Source organism: Oncorhynchus mykiss, chromosome 19, assembly GCF_057628025.1.
Source record: "Oncorhynchus mykiss isolate SJ-2025 chromosome 19, ASM5762802v1, whole genome shotgun sequence".
In the NCBI taxonomy this organism is placed as follows: Eukaryota; Metazoa; Chordata; class Actinopteri; order Salmoniformes; family Salmonidae; genus Oncorhynchus; species Oncorhynchus mykiss.
The window spans coordinates 42359250-42378781 of record NC_143040.1 but is presented as its reverse complement, the minus strand read 5'-3'; the positions used below and the strand labels follow the sequence as shown (position 1 = coordinate 42378781).

The 19532-nt window shown below is 46.6% G+C and overlaps 1 protein-coding gene and 1 long non-coding RNA gene across 5 annotated transcripts in view; one reads left to right on the top strand and one right to left on the bottom strand.

The window, feature by feature from the left end:
• LOC149975193 (uncharacterized) overlaps positions 1 to 19532 on the bottom strand; it is a 356113-nt gene that overhangs the window by 28375 nt on the left and 308206 nt on the right. The gene's annotated exons all lie outside the window — the stretch shown is intronic.
• Positions 1 to 19532, top strand: part of LOC110497689 (A-kinase anchoring protein 6) — a 197822-nt gene that overhangs the window by 44193 nt on the left and 134097 nt on the right. For all 4 annotated transcript variants that reach the window (XM_036954675.2, XM_036954676.2, XM_036954677.2 and 1 more), the window contains one exon: positions 8210 to 9880. In XM_036954675.2, the coding sequence (XP_036810570.1) occupies positions 8210 to 9880 (1671 nt within the window). The remainder of the gene's footprint in view (positions 1 to 8209; positions 9881 to 19532) is intronic.

The window sequence follows — 19532 nt, the reverse complement described above, 5'->3', positions numbered from 1 at the left end:
TTAAGAGCAGTTGGAGGCCACAGAAGGAGAGCTGTATGGCATTGAAGCTCGCCTGGAGGTTAGTTAGCACAGTGTCCAAAGAAGGGCCAGAAGTATACAGAATGGCGTCGTCTGTGTAGAGGTGGATCAGAGAATCACCAGCAGCAAGAGTGACATCATTGATGTATACAGAGAAGAGAGTCGGCCCGAGAATTGAACCCTGTGGCACCCCCATAGAGACTGCCAGAGGTCCGGACAACAGGCCCTCCGATTTGACACACTGAACTCTATCAGAGAAGTATTTGGTGAACCAGGCTAGGCAGTCATTTGAGAAACCAAGGCTGTTGAGTCTGCCGATAACAATGTGGTGATTGACAGAGACGAAAGCCTTGGCCAGGTCGATGAATACGGCTGCACAGTTATGATATCGTTTAGGACCTTGAGCGTGGCTGAGGTGCACCCATGACCAGCTCGGAAGCCAGATTGCATAGCAGAGAAGGTACGGTGGGATTCGAAATGGTCGGTGATCTGTTTGTTTACTTGGCTTTCGAAGACTTTAGAAAGGCAGGGCAGGATGGATGTAGGTCTGTAGCAGTTTGGGTCTAGAGTGTCTCCCTCTTTGAAGAGGGGGATGACCGCAGCAGCTTTCCAATCTTTGGGGATCTCAGATGATACGAAAGAGAGGTTGAACAGGCTAGTAATAGGGGTTGCAACAATTTCGGCAGATAGTTTTAGAAAGAGAGGGTCCAGATTGTCTAGCCCGGCTGATTTGTAGGGGTCCAGATTTTGCAGCTCTTTCAGAACATCAGCTATCTGGATTTGGGTGATTTGGGAGATTTTTGATGCACAGCAATTATACAGTGGTGGAAAAAGTACCAAATTGTCATATTTGAGTAAAAGTACAAATACCTTAATAGAAAATGACTCAAGTAAAATTAACCCTAAAATTGACCCTTTACTTGAGTAAAAGTCAAAGTATTTGGCTTTAAATATACGTAAGTATCAAAAGTAAATGTACAAATCATTTCAAATTCCTTATAGTAAGCAAACAAGACGGCACAATTTTCATATATACACTGCTCAAAAAAATAAAGGGAACACTAAAATTACACATCCTAGATCTGAATGAATGAAATATTCCTATTAAATACTTTTTTCTTTACATAGTTGAATGTGCTGACAACAAAATCACACACAAATTATCAATGGAAATCAAATTTATCAACCCATGGAGGTCTGGATTTGGAGTCACACTCAAAATTAAAGTGGAAAACCACACTACAGGCTGATCCAACTTTGATGTAATGTCCTTAAAACAAGTCAAAATGAGGCCCAGTAGTGTGTGTGGCCTCCACGTGCCTGTATGACCTCCCTACAACGCCTGGGCATGCTCCTGATGAGGTGGCGGATGGTCTCCTGAGGGATCTCCTCCCAGATCTGGAGTAAAGCATCCGCCAACTCCTGGACAGTCTGTGGTGCAACGTGGCGTTGGTGGATGGAGCGAGACATGATGTCCCAGATGTGCTCAATTGGATTCAGGTCTGGGGAACGGGCGGGTCAGTCCATAGCATCAATGCCTTCCTTTTGCAGGAACTGCTGACACACTCCAGCCGCATGAGGTCTAGCATTGTCTTGCATTAGGAGGAACCCAGGGCCAACCGCACCAGCATATGGTCTCATAAGGGGTCTGAGGATCTCATCTCGGTACATAATGGCAGTCAGGCTACCTCTGGCGAGCACATGGAGGGCTGTGCGGCCCCCCCAAAGAAATGCCACCCCACACCATGACTGACCCACCGCCAAACCGGTCATGCTGGAGGATGTTGCAGGCAGCAGAACGTTCTCCACGGCGTCTCCAGACTGTCAGGTCTGTCACATGTGCTCAGTATGAACCTGCTTTCATCTGTGAAGAGCACAGGACGCCAGTGGCAAATTTGCCAATCTTGGTGTTCTCTGGCAAATGAAAAACGTCCTGCACGGTGTTGGGCTGTAAGCACAACCCCTACCTGTGGACGTTAGGCCCTCATACCACCCTCATGGAGTATGTTTCTGACCGTTTGAGCAGACACATGTACATTTGTGGCCTGCTGGAGGTCATTTTGCAGGGCTCTGGCAGTGCTCCTCCTGCTCCTCCTTGCACAAAGGTGGAGGTAGCGGTCCTGCTGCTGGGTTATTGCCCTCCTACGGCCTCCTCCACATCTCCTGATGTACTGTCCTGTCTCCTGGTAGCACCTCCATGCTCTGGACACTACGCTGACAGACACAGCAAACCTTCTTGCCACAGCTCGCATTGATGTGCCATCCTGGATGAGCTGCACTACCTGAGCCACTTGTGTGGGTTGTAGACTCCGTCTCATGCTACCACTAGAGTGAAAGCAACGCCAGCATTCAAAAGTGACCAGAACAGCATAGGAACTGAGAAGTGGTCTGTGGTCACCACCTGCAGAACCACTCCTTTATTGGGGGTGTCTTGCTAATTGCCTATAATTTCCACCTGTTGTCTATTCCATTTGCACAACAGCATGTGAAATTTATTGTCAATCAGTGTTGTTTCCTAAGTGGACAGTTTGATTTCACAGAAGTGTGATTGACTTGGAGGTACATTGTGTTGTTTAAGTGTTCCCTTTATTTTTTTGAGCAGTGTATATATTTTTACCGATAGCCAGGGGCACACTCCAACACTCAGACATTATTTACATACGAAGCATTTGTGTTTAGTGAGTCCACCAGATCAGCGGCAGTAGAGATTACCAGGCATATTCAATTGATACGTGCGTGAATTGGACCATTTTCCTTTCCTGCTAAGCATTAAAAATGTAACGAGTGCTTTTGGGTGTCAGGGAAAATGTATGGAGTAAAAAGTACATTATTTTCTTTAGGAATGTAGTCAAGTAAAAGTAGCAGTTGTCTCAACACCACTGGAATTATAATAATGGTAAACTAATAAAAACATTAAAACAGGGGCCTAATGATAAAACAGATGCATTTGCCATTGGTAAAGAGATCGCATTGCAGTATGTCGTCTATTTATTTTACTTTTATTATATAGGCCTAAATCATAATCATATTACATGTAGCTCCTTTTCTGACATAACTTTAAATTATTCCCGCTACACAACAAATAGTAGGCTACCATTTATCAATCACTCATTCAATAGCCAAGCATGCTTGACTGTATGGGTAGGCTACAGTATTGCTGTGCAATAGGATTAGGAGCGCCGACATCATATCCTATTTCATGTCAGAGCGTACACCAAGGCAGGAGATAGAAACATAATAATGGAAAAACAAAATGGTGTGGGCTGTAGCATTTACTTTTGAATTGTTCGAAATTGCACGGTCAGTGTTTTGGCACTCGCATTTTTTAGTTTGGAAAAGTCACTGCGTCATTCTATCCAAACCTCAACAGATATATGATCACATTTGCCATTGTCTTTTTTTTTTACTATCATGGCCCAGTTCCAACATCTTCAAATCATACAGCAAATGAGGATGTTTCTGTTACCATAAAAGGTGAATGGAGGGCGTTTTCCAAGCGAGGTTGTAGCACTCGTTCATGACCCTGATTTGTCATTGAAAACATTTGTACTCTGAGTATACAAATCCAGGTGAAGGCTAAGATCCTTTATTGATGTCACTTGATAAATCCACTTCAATCAGTGTAGATGAATGGGAGGAGACGGGTTAACGGAGGATTTTTTAAATATGGAGACAATTGAGACATGGATTGTGCATGTGTGGAATACAGAGGCTGAATGGGTAAGACGGAGATTGAAGTGCCTTTGAACAGGGTATGGTAGTTGGTGCCCTGCACCGGTTGTGTCAAGAACTGCAAGCTTTTTCACGCTAAACAGTTTCCTGTGTGTATCAAGAATGGTCCACCACCCAAATGACATCCAGCCAACTTGACACAACTGTGGGAAGCATTGGAGTCAACATGGGCCAGTGCAACTCAATATTAAGAAGGTGTCCTTAATGTTTTGAACACTCAGTGTATATGTTACTTGCGACAGTTTGCTAAATCAATAGAGGAAGAGGCAAAACGAGGGATAACCGGGCCTAAAATCATTCTTCTCCAGCAGAGTTTTTAGTTTTTTTTACTTCACCAAGCAAGGAGTTTTTCTTCGGAGGTCAATGACAGTGTTGAATTTGGTTAACAAAAAATGTAATTGCTTATTTGCTACGCGTGTGTGGCTTATGTGATCAAATAGAAGTTTTGTAATGCTTAGGTTTTTACGAGTGTACTGATATAAGTAGGACGTTTAACATCCTGGCAACTTTGAGAAAAAACACTTTATATCAGAGTTGTGCCTGTTGTTCACATGCGTATCTGCCCTTTCATTGGCTAGAATGTTCTCACCTGCCTTCCATTGTTGAAGAAATGTATTTTCATTGTTACAGCGGCCACTAGAGTATCTGGTCAATATAATGTAGAATCTGTGATGAATCCCAATAATTTATACATTCTAGAATCTCCACCTATGCCACAATTGTGTAAGAAATGTATTCACAGTTGATAAATGAGGCCCCAGGTGGTTTGTCATTATTGATAGACAACAATAAATGTTTTTGCCTCTTCCCCACTCACTTTACAGAATAAAACATTACAACGCTTGTCTTTCATAATTTGGTCAAGCATGCATGGTTATGAAGGTTGAGCTGGCTTTTGGCATGTCATGTCTAAATGTTCTAATCTTGCCAATGGAAAGAGTAATTCAAGTAGTTGGCAATATCAGAGGGTTTCGTGATAAATGAGCTGTGTTCGTCGTTTTGCCAACATTTTATCTAAGGTGTTTTAATATCATCCTTTATAAAAATAAAAAAATGGTTTCCTAGTGTACTGTCTTCTTTTTTTTGTTTATTCAATTGTATGCCAAATGGAAGGGAAATAAAGTGTCAGCTGTTAAAGCAGGTTCCGCTAAGGTTCTGTGTCTGAGCAGGCCTTATTCAATTATATGATTGCACAGCCAGAACAATGAAAGGATGTGTGTGTGTTCACTGGATCTCCTGGCCTGTCCATGGGACATGCTGTTCTCTTCAGTCGTCCACTGGATATCCTGACCTGTCCACGGGACATGCTGTTCTCTTCAGTCGTCCACTGGATCTCCTGGCCTGTCCACGGGACATGCTGTTCTCTTCAGTCGTCCACTGGATATCCTGGCCTGTCTACGGGACATGCTGTTCTCTTCAGTCGTCCACTGGATATCCTGGCCTGTCTACGGGACATACTGTTCTCTTCAGTCGTCCACTGGATATCCTGGCCTGTTCACGGGACATGCTGTTCTCTTCAGTCGTCCACTGGATATCCTGGCCTGTCTACGGGACATGCTGTTCTCTTCAGTCGTCCACTGGATATCCTGGCCTGTCCACGGGACATGGTGTTCTCTTCAGTCGTCCACTGGATATCCTGGCCTGTCTACGGGACATGCTGTTCTCTTCAGTCGTCCACTGGATATCCTGACCTGTCTACGGGACATGCTGTTCTCTTCAGTCGTCCACTGGATATCCTGGCCTGTCTACGGGACATGCTGTTCTCTTCAGTCGTCCACTGGATATCCTCGCCTGTCTACGGGACATGCTGTTCTCTTCAGTCGTCCACTGGATATCCTGACCTGTCTACGGGACATGCTGTTCTCTTCAGTCGTCCACTGGATATCCTGGCCTGTCTACGGGACATGCTGTTCTCTTCAGTCGTCCACTGGATATCCTGGCCTGTCTACGGGACATGCTGTTCTCTTCAGTCGTCCACTGGATATCCTGGCCTGTCTACGGGACATGCTGTTCTCTTCAGTCGTCCACTGGATATCCTGGCCTGTCTACGGGACATGCTGTTCTCTTCAGTCGTCCACTGGATATCCTGGCCTCTACGCTAAGCTTTTGATACATTTAGTTGTTTAGGAGACTAACTCCCACACACTGTGTACATAAAACACCGGGTAAATGGAGAGAAACATTTTGAGAGAAAGAAAAAATGGCCAAGTTACACGTCAAAGACTGTCCATCCAGTGTCTTTTACATAGAGAGTGCAGTGCACACCACCCTGTGGCCCATGCAGGAATTACTGCTGATGACTCCATGGATGTGCAATTTGATTTACTGTAGTATAATGTAGACTCTTAGGAGTTGCTCCTCTTTTATGTTGGAAACCACAACCCCTTTTGGTTTATTTAAAAAGGCAATCTGCGATTGATACATAAATGCTTTTATTCAGCCTTTGATTATTGAAGAATATAACGTACAGTGCCTTGCGAAAGTATTCGGCCCCCTTGAACTTTGCGACCTTTTGCCACATTTCAGGCTTCAAACATAAAGATATAAAACTGTATTTTTTTTGTGAAGAATCAACAACAAGTGGGACACAATCATGAAGTGGAACGACATTTATTGGATATTTCAAACTTTTTTAACAAATCAAAAACTGAAAAATTGGGCGTGCAAAATTATTCATCCCCCTTAAGTTAATACTTTGTAGCGCCACCTTTTGCTGCGATTACAGCTGTAAGTCGCTTGGGGTATGTCTCTATCAGTTTTGCACATCGAGAGACTGACATTTTTTCCCATTCCTCCTTGCAAAACAGCTCAAGCTCAGTGAGGTTGGATGGAGAGCATTTGTGAACAGCAGTTTTCAGTTCTTTCCACAGATTCTCGATTGGATTCAGGTCTGGACTTTGACTTGGCCATTCTAACACCTGGATATGTTTATTTTTGAACCATTCCATTGTAGATTTTGCTTTATGTTTTGGATCATTGTCTTGTTGGAAGACAAATCTCCGTCCCAGTCTCAGGTCTTTTGCAGACTCCATCAGGTTTTCACCAGAATGGTCCTGTATTTGGCTCCAACCATCTTCCCATCAATTTTAACCATCTTCCCTGTCCCTGCTGAAGAAAAGCAGGCCCAAACCATGATGCTGCCACCACCATGTTTGACAGTGGGGATGGTGTGTTCAGCTGTGTTGCTCTTACGCCAAACATAACGTTTTGCATTGTTGCCAAAAAGTTCAATTTCGGTTTCATCTGACCAGAGCACCTTCTTCCACATGTTTGGTGTGTCTCTCAGGTGGCTTGTGGCAAACTTTAAACGACACTTTTTATGGATATCTTTAAGAAATGGCTTTCTTCTTGCCACTCTTCCATAAATGCCAGATTTGTGCAATATACGACTGATTGTTGTCCTATGGACAGAGTCTCCCACCTCAGCTGTAGATCTCTGCAGTTCATCCAGAGTGATCATGGGCCTCTTGGCTGCATCTCTGATCAGTCTTCTCCTTGTATGAGCTGAAAGTTTAGAGGGACGGCCAGGTCTTGGTAGATTTGCAGTGGTCTGATACTCCTTCCATTTCAATATTACCGCTTGCACAGTGCTCCTTGGGATGTTTAAAGCTTGGGAAATCTTTTTGTATCCAAATCCGGCTTTAAACTTCTTCACAACAGTATCTCGGACCTGCCTGGTGTGTTCCTTGTTCTTCATGATGCTCTCTGCGCTTTTAACGGACCTCTGAGACTATCACAGTGCAGGTGCATTTATACGGAGACTTGATTACACACAGGAGGATTGTATTTATCATCATTAGTCATTTAGGTCAACATTGGATCATTCAGAGATCCTCACTGAACTTCTGGAGAGAGTTTGCTGCACTGAAAGTAAAGGGGCTGAATAATTTTGCACGCCCAATTTTTCAGTTATTGATTTGTTAAAAAAGTTTGAAATATCCAATAAATGTCGTTCCACTTCATGATTGTGTCCCACTTGTTGTTGATTCTTCACAAAAAAAAACAGTTTTATATCTTTATGTTTAAAGCCTGAAATGTGGCAAAAGGTCGCAAAGTTCAAGGGGGCCGAATACTTTCGCAAGGCACTGTATAAATCCCTCATGAGCTAGTTCAACTGTCATACCCTATCAGAACCCAAAATATCAGCTTGTTTTATTATATAATGTAAGCAATTTTAAATAAACACTGTATTGCTTCAAAACATGGTTAAAGCTATAATTTTGATCTAATGGATGGTCAGTCCTTGTATCCATATCTTTGTCTAGCGATTTGGGCGTGGTTACATTTCTCCAGCCCCATCCCTCAGCTGTTTACCAAAACAGTGGCAGGCTGGCGCTTTGTTGTAGTTTTGAACTGCAGATTGTCCCTCTAAGGCATTGTAACTTGAATATTCGGAGTTAACTTAAGTGGTGTGTTGTTGTTTCTCTCCCCTCCGTGTCCCCCCCCCCCCCCCCTCCAGACTCGCCTGGATGCTCTGACTGAAGTGGACGACTGTGGCCAGCTGACCATTAAGTGCAGTCAGGACTACTTCTCCCTGGACTGTGGCATCACAGCCTACGAGCTCAGCGACTACAGCCCCAGTGAGGACCAGGAGGGTACCAGGGGACCAGGCCAGGGCCAGGATCCCCGGTGTAGCTACCCCGGGCTGGAGAGAGACTTGCCAGAGCTCATCCAGAGTGTGGATCTGCTGACCATCACGGTCAAGCAGAACCAGAACCAAGGGGTCGTCCCAGAGCAGGAGGAGGAGGAGCCAGTGACCTCCATAGAGAGACTGAAAGACACACTCTGTAGCGGAGGAGAGGACAACAATCCTGCACCAGGAACCACAATGCACTGCAGCACGCCCCAGAACGAGAGCACTCTGCTCTCCAAGCGCCCACTCCAGGGCAGCGTGAGTAACGAGGTGTCCCCCACCCAGCCCTCCCTGCCGAAGAAGCCCATGTACCTGGAGGGAGAGGCTGAGACCAGCCTCAGCCTGAGGAGATCCACACTGCCTTCCTCTCTTCAGTTCCAGGCAGACCTGAGCCGGAGCACCCCCTCCCTTCTGGACCCTCCAGATCGCTCCAAGTTCTGGCTGGAACTGGACGCTGTGTACCCCAGCAACGCCAGTCAGTCCTACAACAGCCTGCATGCAATGAATGACAGGAACCTGCAGGCCAGCAGACAGAGCGAGGCGGGACGGTACCAGAGACAGGGGGACCCTGCTGGAGCTCACATCCCCCTGCAGAGGAGTTCCTCAGAGGCAGGGCGGGGAGGCCATTTCCCCCAAGACATCTCCCCCATCCCCATCCCCTTCTCAGGCACTGGAGAATGCAACAGGGACATGGATGATCCACAGACAGTCAGAGACAGAAACAGCCCCCTACTTTCTCCCATGCGGGGACCCTTGGACCACGAATCCCATGACGAGGCCTCCAGCGAGGACTCCAGTCCCCTCAAAAAAGCAGCAGACTGGATCATCCAGCGCCAGGGGCCCAAGCGGCACCTCCAAGCCCAAGCCTTAGCCGAGGCTAGCCCTAACCCCAGCGAGGAGCGGTGGTTTGGGTCAGATGAGTTCTTGGCTCTGCCCGCCCAGCTGAAGAAGACAGAGATGCTGGCTATGAAGCTGGAGACCCTGGCCAAGGCGCTGCCCCAGAGACCCGGCCACCAAGGACACCACGAGTCCATTCAGGATGTGGACGACTGGGAGCTGACTGAGGTCAACTCAGACTGGGAGGGCGATGGCCCGGGCAGCCCCAACCCCACTCCGGGCCTCCCCAACCTCCAACAGCCCTACAGGAGGCCCTTCCGGGTGGGGATGGGGCATTTCTCGCCCACCTCGTCCAGCGACATGGCTCCGTCCCTGGATGAGAGCCTTGAGTCGGGCCCCCTCAGTGACCTACTGTCTGAGGACGAGGCCTGGAGCTCCGGGGAGAGTAGGATGAGAGACAACAACAGGGGCTGGAGCTCCGGGGAGACCAGAGGGAGCTCTACTGGCTCCAGAAGGAGAGACAGCAACAGGTTACTGCTGCAGCCCACCACCACTACCATGGCCCCCCACATAGAGACACAGTGTAAACCCCTCATCCAACAGCTGCAGGATGACATCCAGCACCACGGCAACCACCCAGACATATGGGGCAAGATAGAGGTAAGGAGAGCCACAGCCTCTGTCACACACCGTTTTACTGCGATGCTGTTGCTGTTTCAAGCATGGGTTATTCTATTACCTGACATTGACAGTAGATGGCTCCAACGTTCATGTATTCCCAAACTAGAAAGTGTTGCTAAATCCTTCCCGCTCATAATGATGGTGTCTATATGAATTCAAATGTCAACACATATTGACCCGTGTGGCTACGAAAAAAAGTCTGAAAATGTCTGCACTCACTACTGTAAGACGCTCTGGATAAGAGTGTCTGCTAAATTGCTGAGATGTCAAAAATAATAATAATAATAATATTCAAAGGTCAGTTGTTAAGTGACGGGTGCAGTATTGATGATGTGATTTATGAACAGATCAATCATTGCTGTCAACCCTGCTTATGGTAATATGACATTAGTACACAACATACAAGGAAAGGTTGCCTCCACAGTCAGACGGAGGATTGAAGTTATTTGACAGTGTTTTAATACCTCCACATCAGAGGAGACGGTTTAACCTGCTTTTGAGGATCATTCAGCAAAGGGTTGCCAAATAGAAAGCATGCTGCCTACCTGTATCTTCTGATCCAAGTCTGATATGTACATAATCAACATAATCCAACTTGACAACAAAGGCAGCCAGCACATCAAAAGCTTTGTGATACACGTTGCTCTCGTGTCTCCTCTCTACTCTCACATAGAGTAGCCTCATAGAAACCACTAACCAGTGCATTGCGACCTTCCTTCTCCTGCCTGCCTCTCATGTTAATGTCTCCCATCCAACGATGTAATTAGACCATTAGGTAAATAATGAAGAGCATGTAATCAAGTCTCTGAAGGAGCTGGGAGCTAATTGATGATTTGATGAGAGTAAGAGACCCAGGAAATCTGCAGGACAATATACTCAGAGAGAGAGAGAGAGAGAGAGAGAGAGGTAGAGAGAGAGAGGTAGAGAGAGAGAGGTAGAGAGAGAGAGAGAGAGAGAGAGAGAGAGAGAGAGAGAGAGAGAGAGAGAGAGAGAGAGAGAGAGAGAGAGAGAGAGAGAGAGAGAGAGAGAGAGAGAGAGAGAGAGAGAGAGAGAGAGAGAGAGAGAGAGAGAGAGAGCTATTTGGCCCTAAACCGAGAGTACACAGTGGCAGAATACCTGACCACTGTGACTGACCCAAAATGTAAGGAAACCTTTGACTACTGTATGTACAGACTCCGTAAGCATTGCTATTGAGAGAGGCCGCCGAAGGCAGACCTGGCTCTCAAGAGAAGACAGGCGATGTGCACACTGCCCACAAAATGAGGTGGCACTTCCTAACCTTCTGTCAAATGTATGACCATATTAGAGACACATATTTCCCTCAGATTACACAGACCCACAAAGAATTCGAAAACAAATCAAATTTTGATAAGCTCCCATATCTATTAGGTGAAATACCACAGTGTGCCATCACAGCAGCAAGATTTGTGACCTGTTGCCACAAGAAAAGGGCAACCAGTGAAGAACAAACACCATTGTAAATACAACCTATATTTATGTTTATTTATTTTCCCTTTTGTACTTTAACTATTTGCACATCATTACAACACTGTAAATAGTCTTTATTATTTTGGAACTTTTGTGAGTGTAATGTTTACTGTACATTTGTTTATATTTATTTCACTTTTGTTTATTATTTATTTCACTTGCTTTGGCAATGTTAACATATGTTTCCTATGCCAATAAAGCCCCTTAAATTGAGAGAGACAGACAGACAGACAGACAGACAGACAGACAGACAGACAGACAGACAGACAGACAGACAGACAGACAGAGTATGAAAGCGAGAGAGAGACTATTGAGTCATTCTTTAACACATGAGGGGCCCTGCTGCCTTTCAGAGATATGATATTCTCCTCCGTAGCCAGTGAACCTCAGCCCCGATGAGCCTCGGTCCTGAGTGACTCCATGGTATCCTGTTCATCCTCCCCAGTGGGTCTCTGCCATCACAGGGATGTCTGAATGCCATTTTCTCCACAGCCCTGGACAATGTCAATGTTGGTAGGGTTTAATACGAGCCAGCCTGTGAATCCTACCTAAACATAACTAGTACTGTATAATCCTTTAGTATCAACATTCTCCACAGTATATGATTGAAGTTATATTGAATGTTATCTGTAGTTTCAGTCGGGTCCAGTCGGTAGTTTCCCATGGTCTGTAGCTATTCTGCCATGTAAATACTCTGTGTCTCAAATGGCTCCCTATTCCCTATATGCTTCTGACCAGAGCATTACGGGCCCTGGTCAAAAGTAGTGCGCTAAATAGGGAATAGGCTGCCATTTGGGACGCATTCTCAGTCTGTTGACTAGACGGTCTCTTCCTATTTATCTCCACTGTTAGTCAGTGAGTCACATAGTGAATTCTCTCCCGTTGGTAAAGCCTGATTAGCACAGTGGGGTTTTATTGCCACCTGCTGGCAGGAACGGAAAATTATGACTTTCTTCTCTTTGGGAAAAAAAGATAGAATTCACACGTTGTCTCGTCTACAATGCCCACATATCAATAGAGCAACATGTTGTTGCATATATAATGTGTTCATTTTATGCATTGAAAAAAAGGAATTGACATCAAATGATTGTTGTTATTATTCTGTAATGCATAACCCACCTTTTATCTTTCCATTGCTTATTACTGAGTGTTAGATGCTAAGGTTGCCACTTTGGAGAATACATAGGATTATATGTACAAGACAGTCAGACATCTCCATGGTTCACATACAATCTGAGGATTAGCATATCCTCTCTTCCTTCTCCTCTCTGTATCAGGATGGAAGGCTGAGGCTGAGGCGGAAGCTGATACTGAGGCTGATGCTGAAAGAGAGGCAGCCAGGCTGGGGTTGTGAGGCTGGGACTGAGAGAGAAGTTAGGGCTGGGACTGAGAGAGAAGTTAGGGCTGGGGCTGAGAGAGAAGTTAGGGCTGGGGCTGAGAGAGAAGTTAGGGCTGGGGCTGAGAGAGAAGTTAGGGCTGGGGCTGAGAGAGAAGTTAGGGCTGGGGTTGAGGCTGGGACTGAGAGAGAAGTTAGGGCAGGGGTTGAGGCTGGGACTGAGAGAGAAGTTAGGGCAGGGGCTGAGGCTGGGACTGAGAGAGAAGTTAGGGCTGGGGCTGAGGCTGGGACTGAGAGAGAAGTTAGGGCTGGGGCTGAGGCTGGGACTGAGAGAGAAGTTAGGGCTGGGGCTGAGGCTGGGACAGAGAGAAGTTAGGGCTGGGACTGAGGCTGGGACTGAGAGAGAAGTTAGGGCTGGGACTGAGAGAGAAGTTAGGGCTGGGGTTGAGGCTGGGACTGAGAGAGAAGTTAGGGCTGGGACTGAGATAGAAGTTAGGGCTGGGGCTGAGGCTGGGACTGAGAGAGAAGTTAGGGCTGGGGTTTAGGCTGGGACTGAGAGAGAAGTTAGGGCTGGGGTTTAGGCTGGGACTGAGAGAGAAGTTAGGGCTGGGGTTGAGGCTGGGACTGAGAGAGAAGTTAGGGCTGGGGTTGAGGCTGGGACTGAGAGAGAAGTTAGGGCTGGGACTGAGGCTGGGACAGAGAGAGAAGTTAGGGCTGGGGTTGAGGCTGGGACTGAGAGAGAAATTAGGGCTGGGGTTGAGGCTGGGACTGAGAGAGAAGTTAGGGCTGGGGTTTAGGCTGGGACTGAGAGAGAAGTTAGGGCTGGGGTTGAGGCTGGGACTGAGAGAGAAGTTAGGGCTGGGGTTTAGGCTGGGACTGAGAGAGAAGTTAGGGCTGGGGTTGAGGCTGGGACTGAGAGAGAAGTTAGGGCTGGGGTTGAGGCTGGGACTGAGAGAGAAGTTAGGGCTGGGGTTGAGGCTGGGACTGAGAGAGAAGTTAGGGCTGGGACTGAGGCTGGGACAGAGAGAGAAGTTAGGGCTGGGGTTGGTGAGTAGGGTTTGACGTATCCAGATTTTCATACCGTGATACCGTTTCTGTACCATACCGGGGTATACTGTATTACCGAATGTGCAAACAAGGGGTGCAATTTAAAACAAAATAATAGATGTACGTACAGTTGGAGTCGGAAGTTTACATACACAGTCACTAAAACTCATTTTTCAACCACTCCACAAATGTCTTGTTAATAAACTATAGTTTTGGCAAGTCGGATAGGACATCTACTTTGTGCATGACGCAAGTAATTTCTCTAACAATTGTTTACAGACAGATTATTTCACTTATAATTCACTGCATCACAATTCCAGTGGGTCAGAAGTCTACATACACTAAGTTGAATCTGCCTTTAAACAGCTTGGAAAATTCCAGAAAATGATGTCATGGCTTTAGAAGCTTCCAATAGGCTAATTGACATAATTTGAGTCAATTGGAGTTGTATCTGTGGATGTATTTCAAGGCCTACCTTCAAACTCAGTGCCTCTTTGCTTGACATCATGGGAAAATCAAATGAAATCAGCCAAGACCTCAGAAAAAAATTGTAGACCTCCACAAGTCTGGTTCATCCTTGGGAGCAATTTCCAAACGCCTGAAGGTACCACATTCATCTGTACAAACAATAGTACGCAAGTGTAAACACCATGGGACCACGCAGCCGTCATACCACTCAGGAAGTTCTGTCTCCTAGAGATGAACGTACTTTGGTGTGATAAATGCAAATCAATCCCAGAACAACAGCAAAGGACCTTGTGAAGATGCTGGAGGAAACAGGTACAAAAGTATCTATATCCATAGTAAAACGAGTCATATATCGACATAACCTGAAAGGAAGAAGCCACTGCTCCAAAACCGCCATAAAAAAGCCAGACTACAGTTTGCAACTGCACATGGGGACAAAGATCGTACTTTTTGGAGAAATGTCCTCTGGTCTGATGAAACAAAAAAAGAACTGTTTTGCCATAATGACCATTGTTATGTTTGGAGGAAAAAGGGGGAGGCTTGCAAGCCAAAGAACATTATCCCAACCGTGAAGCACGGGGTTGGCAGCATCATGTTGTGGCGTTGGTGCACTTCACAAAATAGATGGCATCATGAGGGAGGAAAATTATGTTAATATATTGAAGCAACATCTCAAGACATCAGTCAGGAAGTTAAAGCTTGGTCGCAAATGGGTCTTCCAAATGGACAATGACCCCAAGCATACTTCCAAAGTTGTGGCAAAATGGCTTAAGGACAACAAAGTCAAGATATTAGAGTGGCCATCGCAAAGCACTGACCTCAAATCCTATAGAAAATCTGTGGGCAGAACTGAAAAAGTGTGTGCGAGCAAGGAGGCCTTATAAACCTTACTCAGTTACACCAGCTCTGTCAGGAGGAATGGGCCAAAATTCACCCAACTTATTGTGGGAAGATTGTGGAAGGCTACCCGAAACGTTTGACCCAAGTTTAACAATTTAAAGGCAATGCTACCAAATACTAATTGAGTGTAAGTACACTTCTGACCAACTGGGAATGTGATGAAAGAAATAGAAGCTGAAATAAATCATTCTCTCTACTATTATTCTGACATTTCACATTCTTAAAATAAAGTGGTGATCCTAACTGACCTAAGACAGGGAATTTTTTCTAGAATTGAATGTCAGGAATCGTGAAAAACTGAGTTTAAATGTATTTGGCTAAGGTGTATGTAAACGTCCGACTTCAACTGTATGTAAGAATGCTGTTTATTGACTACAGCTCAGCATTCAACGCCATAGTACCCTCCAAGCTCATCATTAAGCTCGGGTCCCTGGGTCTGAACCCCACCCTTGGTCTGAACCCCGTCCTATGGGGTGTATGAAAGGTGTATGTAAACTTCCGACTTCAACTGCATATAAAAAAAATTGGCGGAAGCACAAAACAATTTAGGCAACAGAGATGTTGATCCAGGAGGGGATTGAATATCTCTGCTGGAACCAAGAAGTTTGATCTTGACATCTAGCCACTTACCTAGCAAGTCAGCCAACCAAATGCATAGCAGGAGCCCTGAGATGGATATAATTTATTTGACACATCCTAGATTTCTTATAGTTATATTTAACTATATTGAACTAGTTATAAGCATAGCACACATCCCTGTAGCCCCTGAAAAATACTGTAGTTATTTCGAAAAACCCGGTATACGGTATAAATGGTATATTGCCCAAGCCTAGTTGTGAGCCTGAAGCTCAGACTGAGACAGAGGCTGATGCTGAGAGAGAGACAGCCAGGCTGAGGTTGGGACTGTGAGGCTGGGAGAGAAGCTGAGGCTGTGAGGCTGAGAGACAGGCAGCCAGGCTGAGGTTGGGGCTGTGAGGCTGAGGCTGAGGCTGGGACTGAGAGAAAAGCTGAGACTGTGAGGCTGAGAGAGAGGCGGCCAGGCTGAGGTTGGGGCTGTGAGGCTGGGGCTGAGAGAAATGCTGAGAGACAGGCAGCCAGGCTGAGGTTGGGGCTGTGAGGCTGAGGCTGAGGCTGGGACTGAGAGAAAAGCTGAGGCTGTGAGGCTGAGAGAGAGGCGGCCAGGCTGAGGTTGGGGCTGTGAGGCTGGGGCTGAGGTTGGGACTGAGAGAAATGCTGAGGCTGTGAGGCTGAGAGAGAGGCAGCCAGGCTGAGGTTGGGGCTGTGAGGCTAGGGCTGAGGCCGGGACTGAGAGAAAAGCTGAGGCTGTGAGGCTGAGAGAGAGGCAGCCAGGCTGAGGTTGGGGCTGTGAGGCTGGGGCTGAGGCTGGGACTGAGAGAAATGCTGAGGCTGTGAGGCTGAGAGAGAGGCAGCCAGGCTGAGGTTGGGGCTGTGAGGCTGGGGCTGAGGCTGGGACTGAGAGAAAAGCTGAGGCTGTGAGGCTGAGAGAGAGGCAGCCAGGCTGAGGTTGGGGCTGTGAGGCTGAGGCTGGGACTGAGAGAAATGCTGAGGCTGTGAGGCTGAGAGAGAGGCAGCCAGGCTGAGGTTAGAGCTGTGAGGCTGGGGCTGAGGCTGGGACTGAGAGAAAAGCTGAGGCTGTGAGGCTGAGAGAGAGGCAGCCAGGCGCGCCACCTGAGATGATACGTGTCACACAGGGAGGTGATTGATTACATTAGCATGCGGGCCTCTGGAGATGACTTCATCCTCATGGCAACAGACAGCTGGCAGCTGAAGGTTCTACTGGGAGCGTCTCAGGGGCCTAGTCAAGTGTGACGCTACTGACGAGCAGAGCCTTCCTTCCCTCCATCCTTCCTGTCTCTGTCTCTCTCTTCCTCTCTTCTTTTTTATCTCTCTCCTTTCTCCACCTGTCTCTCTCTTTCTTTTCTCTCTCTCTCTCTGCCTCTCTCTCTCTTTCCCTGGGAGAAGTTCGGAGGGGATAGATGGGAAGAGAAGGGATGTTGTTCATTCATGTTATTCATATGCTTTTCCTTCTGCCTGCCTGCCTGGCGCATTACACTGGCCCACAAACCCATTCTGTGACACGCTAGGCCCTGCCGTTAATGCTGTTGTGACCAGGGGCTGTGTATTCATCTTGGTTGAAAGCTTTACTGGTGGAGAGGGAGGATGAAAAGGAAACGCACATAATGTCCCTGTCCTGGGGGATTGTGTTCTAGTCTCAGTGTCTGTTGATTTCCATTGACTGGGACAATTCTGCTGTAATGTACCTATCTCACTGGCTAATATGAGCAGCTTACTGCTAGCCTACTGCATGCAGACAGGACATTAATGCAATGTATTTTTTTAAATGAGAGGGAGAGAAATGCAAGAGAGAGAGAAATATGCAAGAGAGAGAGATAAGAGGGAGAGATACGAGAGAGAGAGAGAGAGAGAGAGAGATGCAAGTGAAAGAGAAAGAGATACGAGAGTGAGAGAGAGAGATGCATGCGAAAGAGAAAGAGAGATGAGCGAGAGATAGATAGAGAGATACGAGAGAGAGATTGAGAGATGCAAGAGAGAGAGAAATATGCAAGAGAGAGAGATGCAAGCGGAAGAGAGAGAGAGATAAGAGAGAGATGAGAGAGAGAGATACGATAGTGTGAGATGCAAGAGAGAGATATGCAAGAGAGAGAGAGATGCAAGCGAAAGAGAGAGAGATGAGTGTGAGATGCAAGAGAGAGAGAGAGAGATGCAAGAGATAGATGCGAGAGGGAGAAATATGCAAGAGAGAGAGAGATGCAAGCGAAAGTGAGAGAGAGATGAGAGATGAGAGAGATACGAGAGAGAGATGCGAGAGAGAGAGATACGAGAGTGAGAGATGCAAGAGAGAGAGAGAGAGAGATGCAAGAGAGACAGATGTGTGAGAGAGAGAGAGAGAGAAGAAAATACAAAATGTGCAGTTTTGGCAGCCAAATATGTGTCCTCCTGCCACAACCTGAGGGACAGCCAGTTAAAAGTGCAAAGTAACGTTGATAATATTTCCCATCTTGTTTTGTTTTGTCTTTCATACCAGGTCATGTGTCTTCTCAGTCATGTTGACACTGGTCTACTACCATAGCTTTAATGTATTGTTGTTCGCATTAATATTGTTGTTGTAGTTGTTGTTAATGGTAATCCCATGTCCACTCCCATGTCCACTACTACTATTATTATTATAATTAAATTATAAATATATATATATTTTATATATAAATATATATTTTTACTTTTCGATATGTATACTTGGACAATGTAAGTAATAAAGAACTTGCCATGACAATAAAGTAAATTGAATTGAATTGAATTGAGAGAGATGCAAGAGAGAGAGAGATAGGAGAGAGAGAGATAGGAGAGAGAGAGAGAGACAGAGATGCAAGAGAGAGAGATGCAAGAGAGAGAGATACGAGAGAGAGAGATACGAGAGTGAGAGAGATGCGAGAGAGAGAGATGTGCGAGAGAGTTAGAGATAGATACGAGAGAGAGAGAGATGCGAGAGAGAGAGATGTGCGAGAGAGTGAGAGATACGAGAGAGAGAGATAGATACGAGAGAGAGATAGATATGAGAGAGAGAGATAGATACGAGAGAGAGAGAGACAGAGATGCAAGAGAGAGAGATACGAGAGAGAGAGATGCGAGAGAGAGGGAGATGAGAGAGAGAGAGATGAGAGAGAGAGACAGAGACGTGCGAGAGAGAAATATGCAAGAGGGAGGGAGTAAGAGAGAAGTATACAAAAGAGGGGGAGCGTTTGTAAGTGACTGAGATACTGTAGGTCCTGGGCTATGATCAGTCCCCACTACACTAACATCACCATCCAGACCCTGCTATTTGGATGACACTGATGCTACACCCTATGTACCAGCCTGCTAGGACCCAGCCTCATAGTGCCTCAGACCCAGCCCCATCCTGCCTCTGACAAAGCCCCATCCTGCCTCTGACCCAGCCCCATCCTGCCTCAGACCCAGCCCCATCCTTCCTCAGACCAAGCGCCATCCTGCCTCAGACCCAGCCCCATCCTGCCTCTCCTTTAGACCCAGCCCCATCCTGCGTCAGAACCAGCCCCATCCTGCCTCAGACCCAGCCCCATCCTGCCTCAGACCCAGCCCCATCCTGCCTCTCCTTTAGACCCAGCCCCATCCTGCGTCAGAACCAGCCCCATCCTGCCTCAGACCCAGCCCCATCCTTCCTCAGACCCAGCCCCATCCTGCCTCAGACCCAGCCCCATCCTGCCTCTCCTTTAGACCCAGCCCCATCCTGCGTCAGAACCAGCCCCATCCTGCCTCAGACCCAGCCCCATCCTGCCTCTGACCCAGCCATCCACAACCACATCAAAGCCTGTCTAAGAAGTCAGGTCCAAAAAC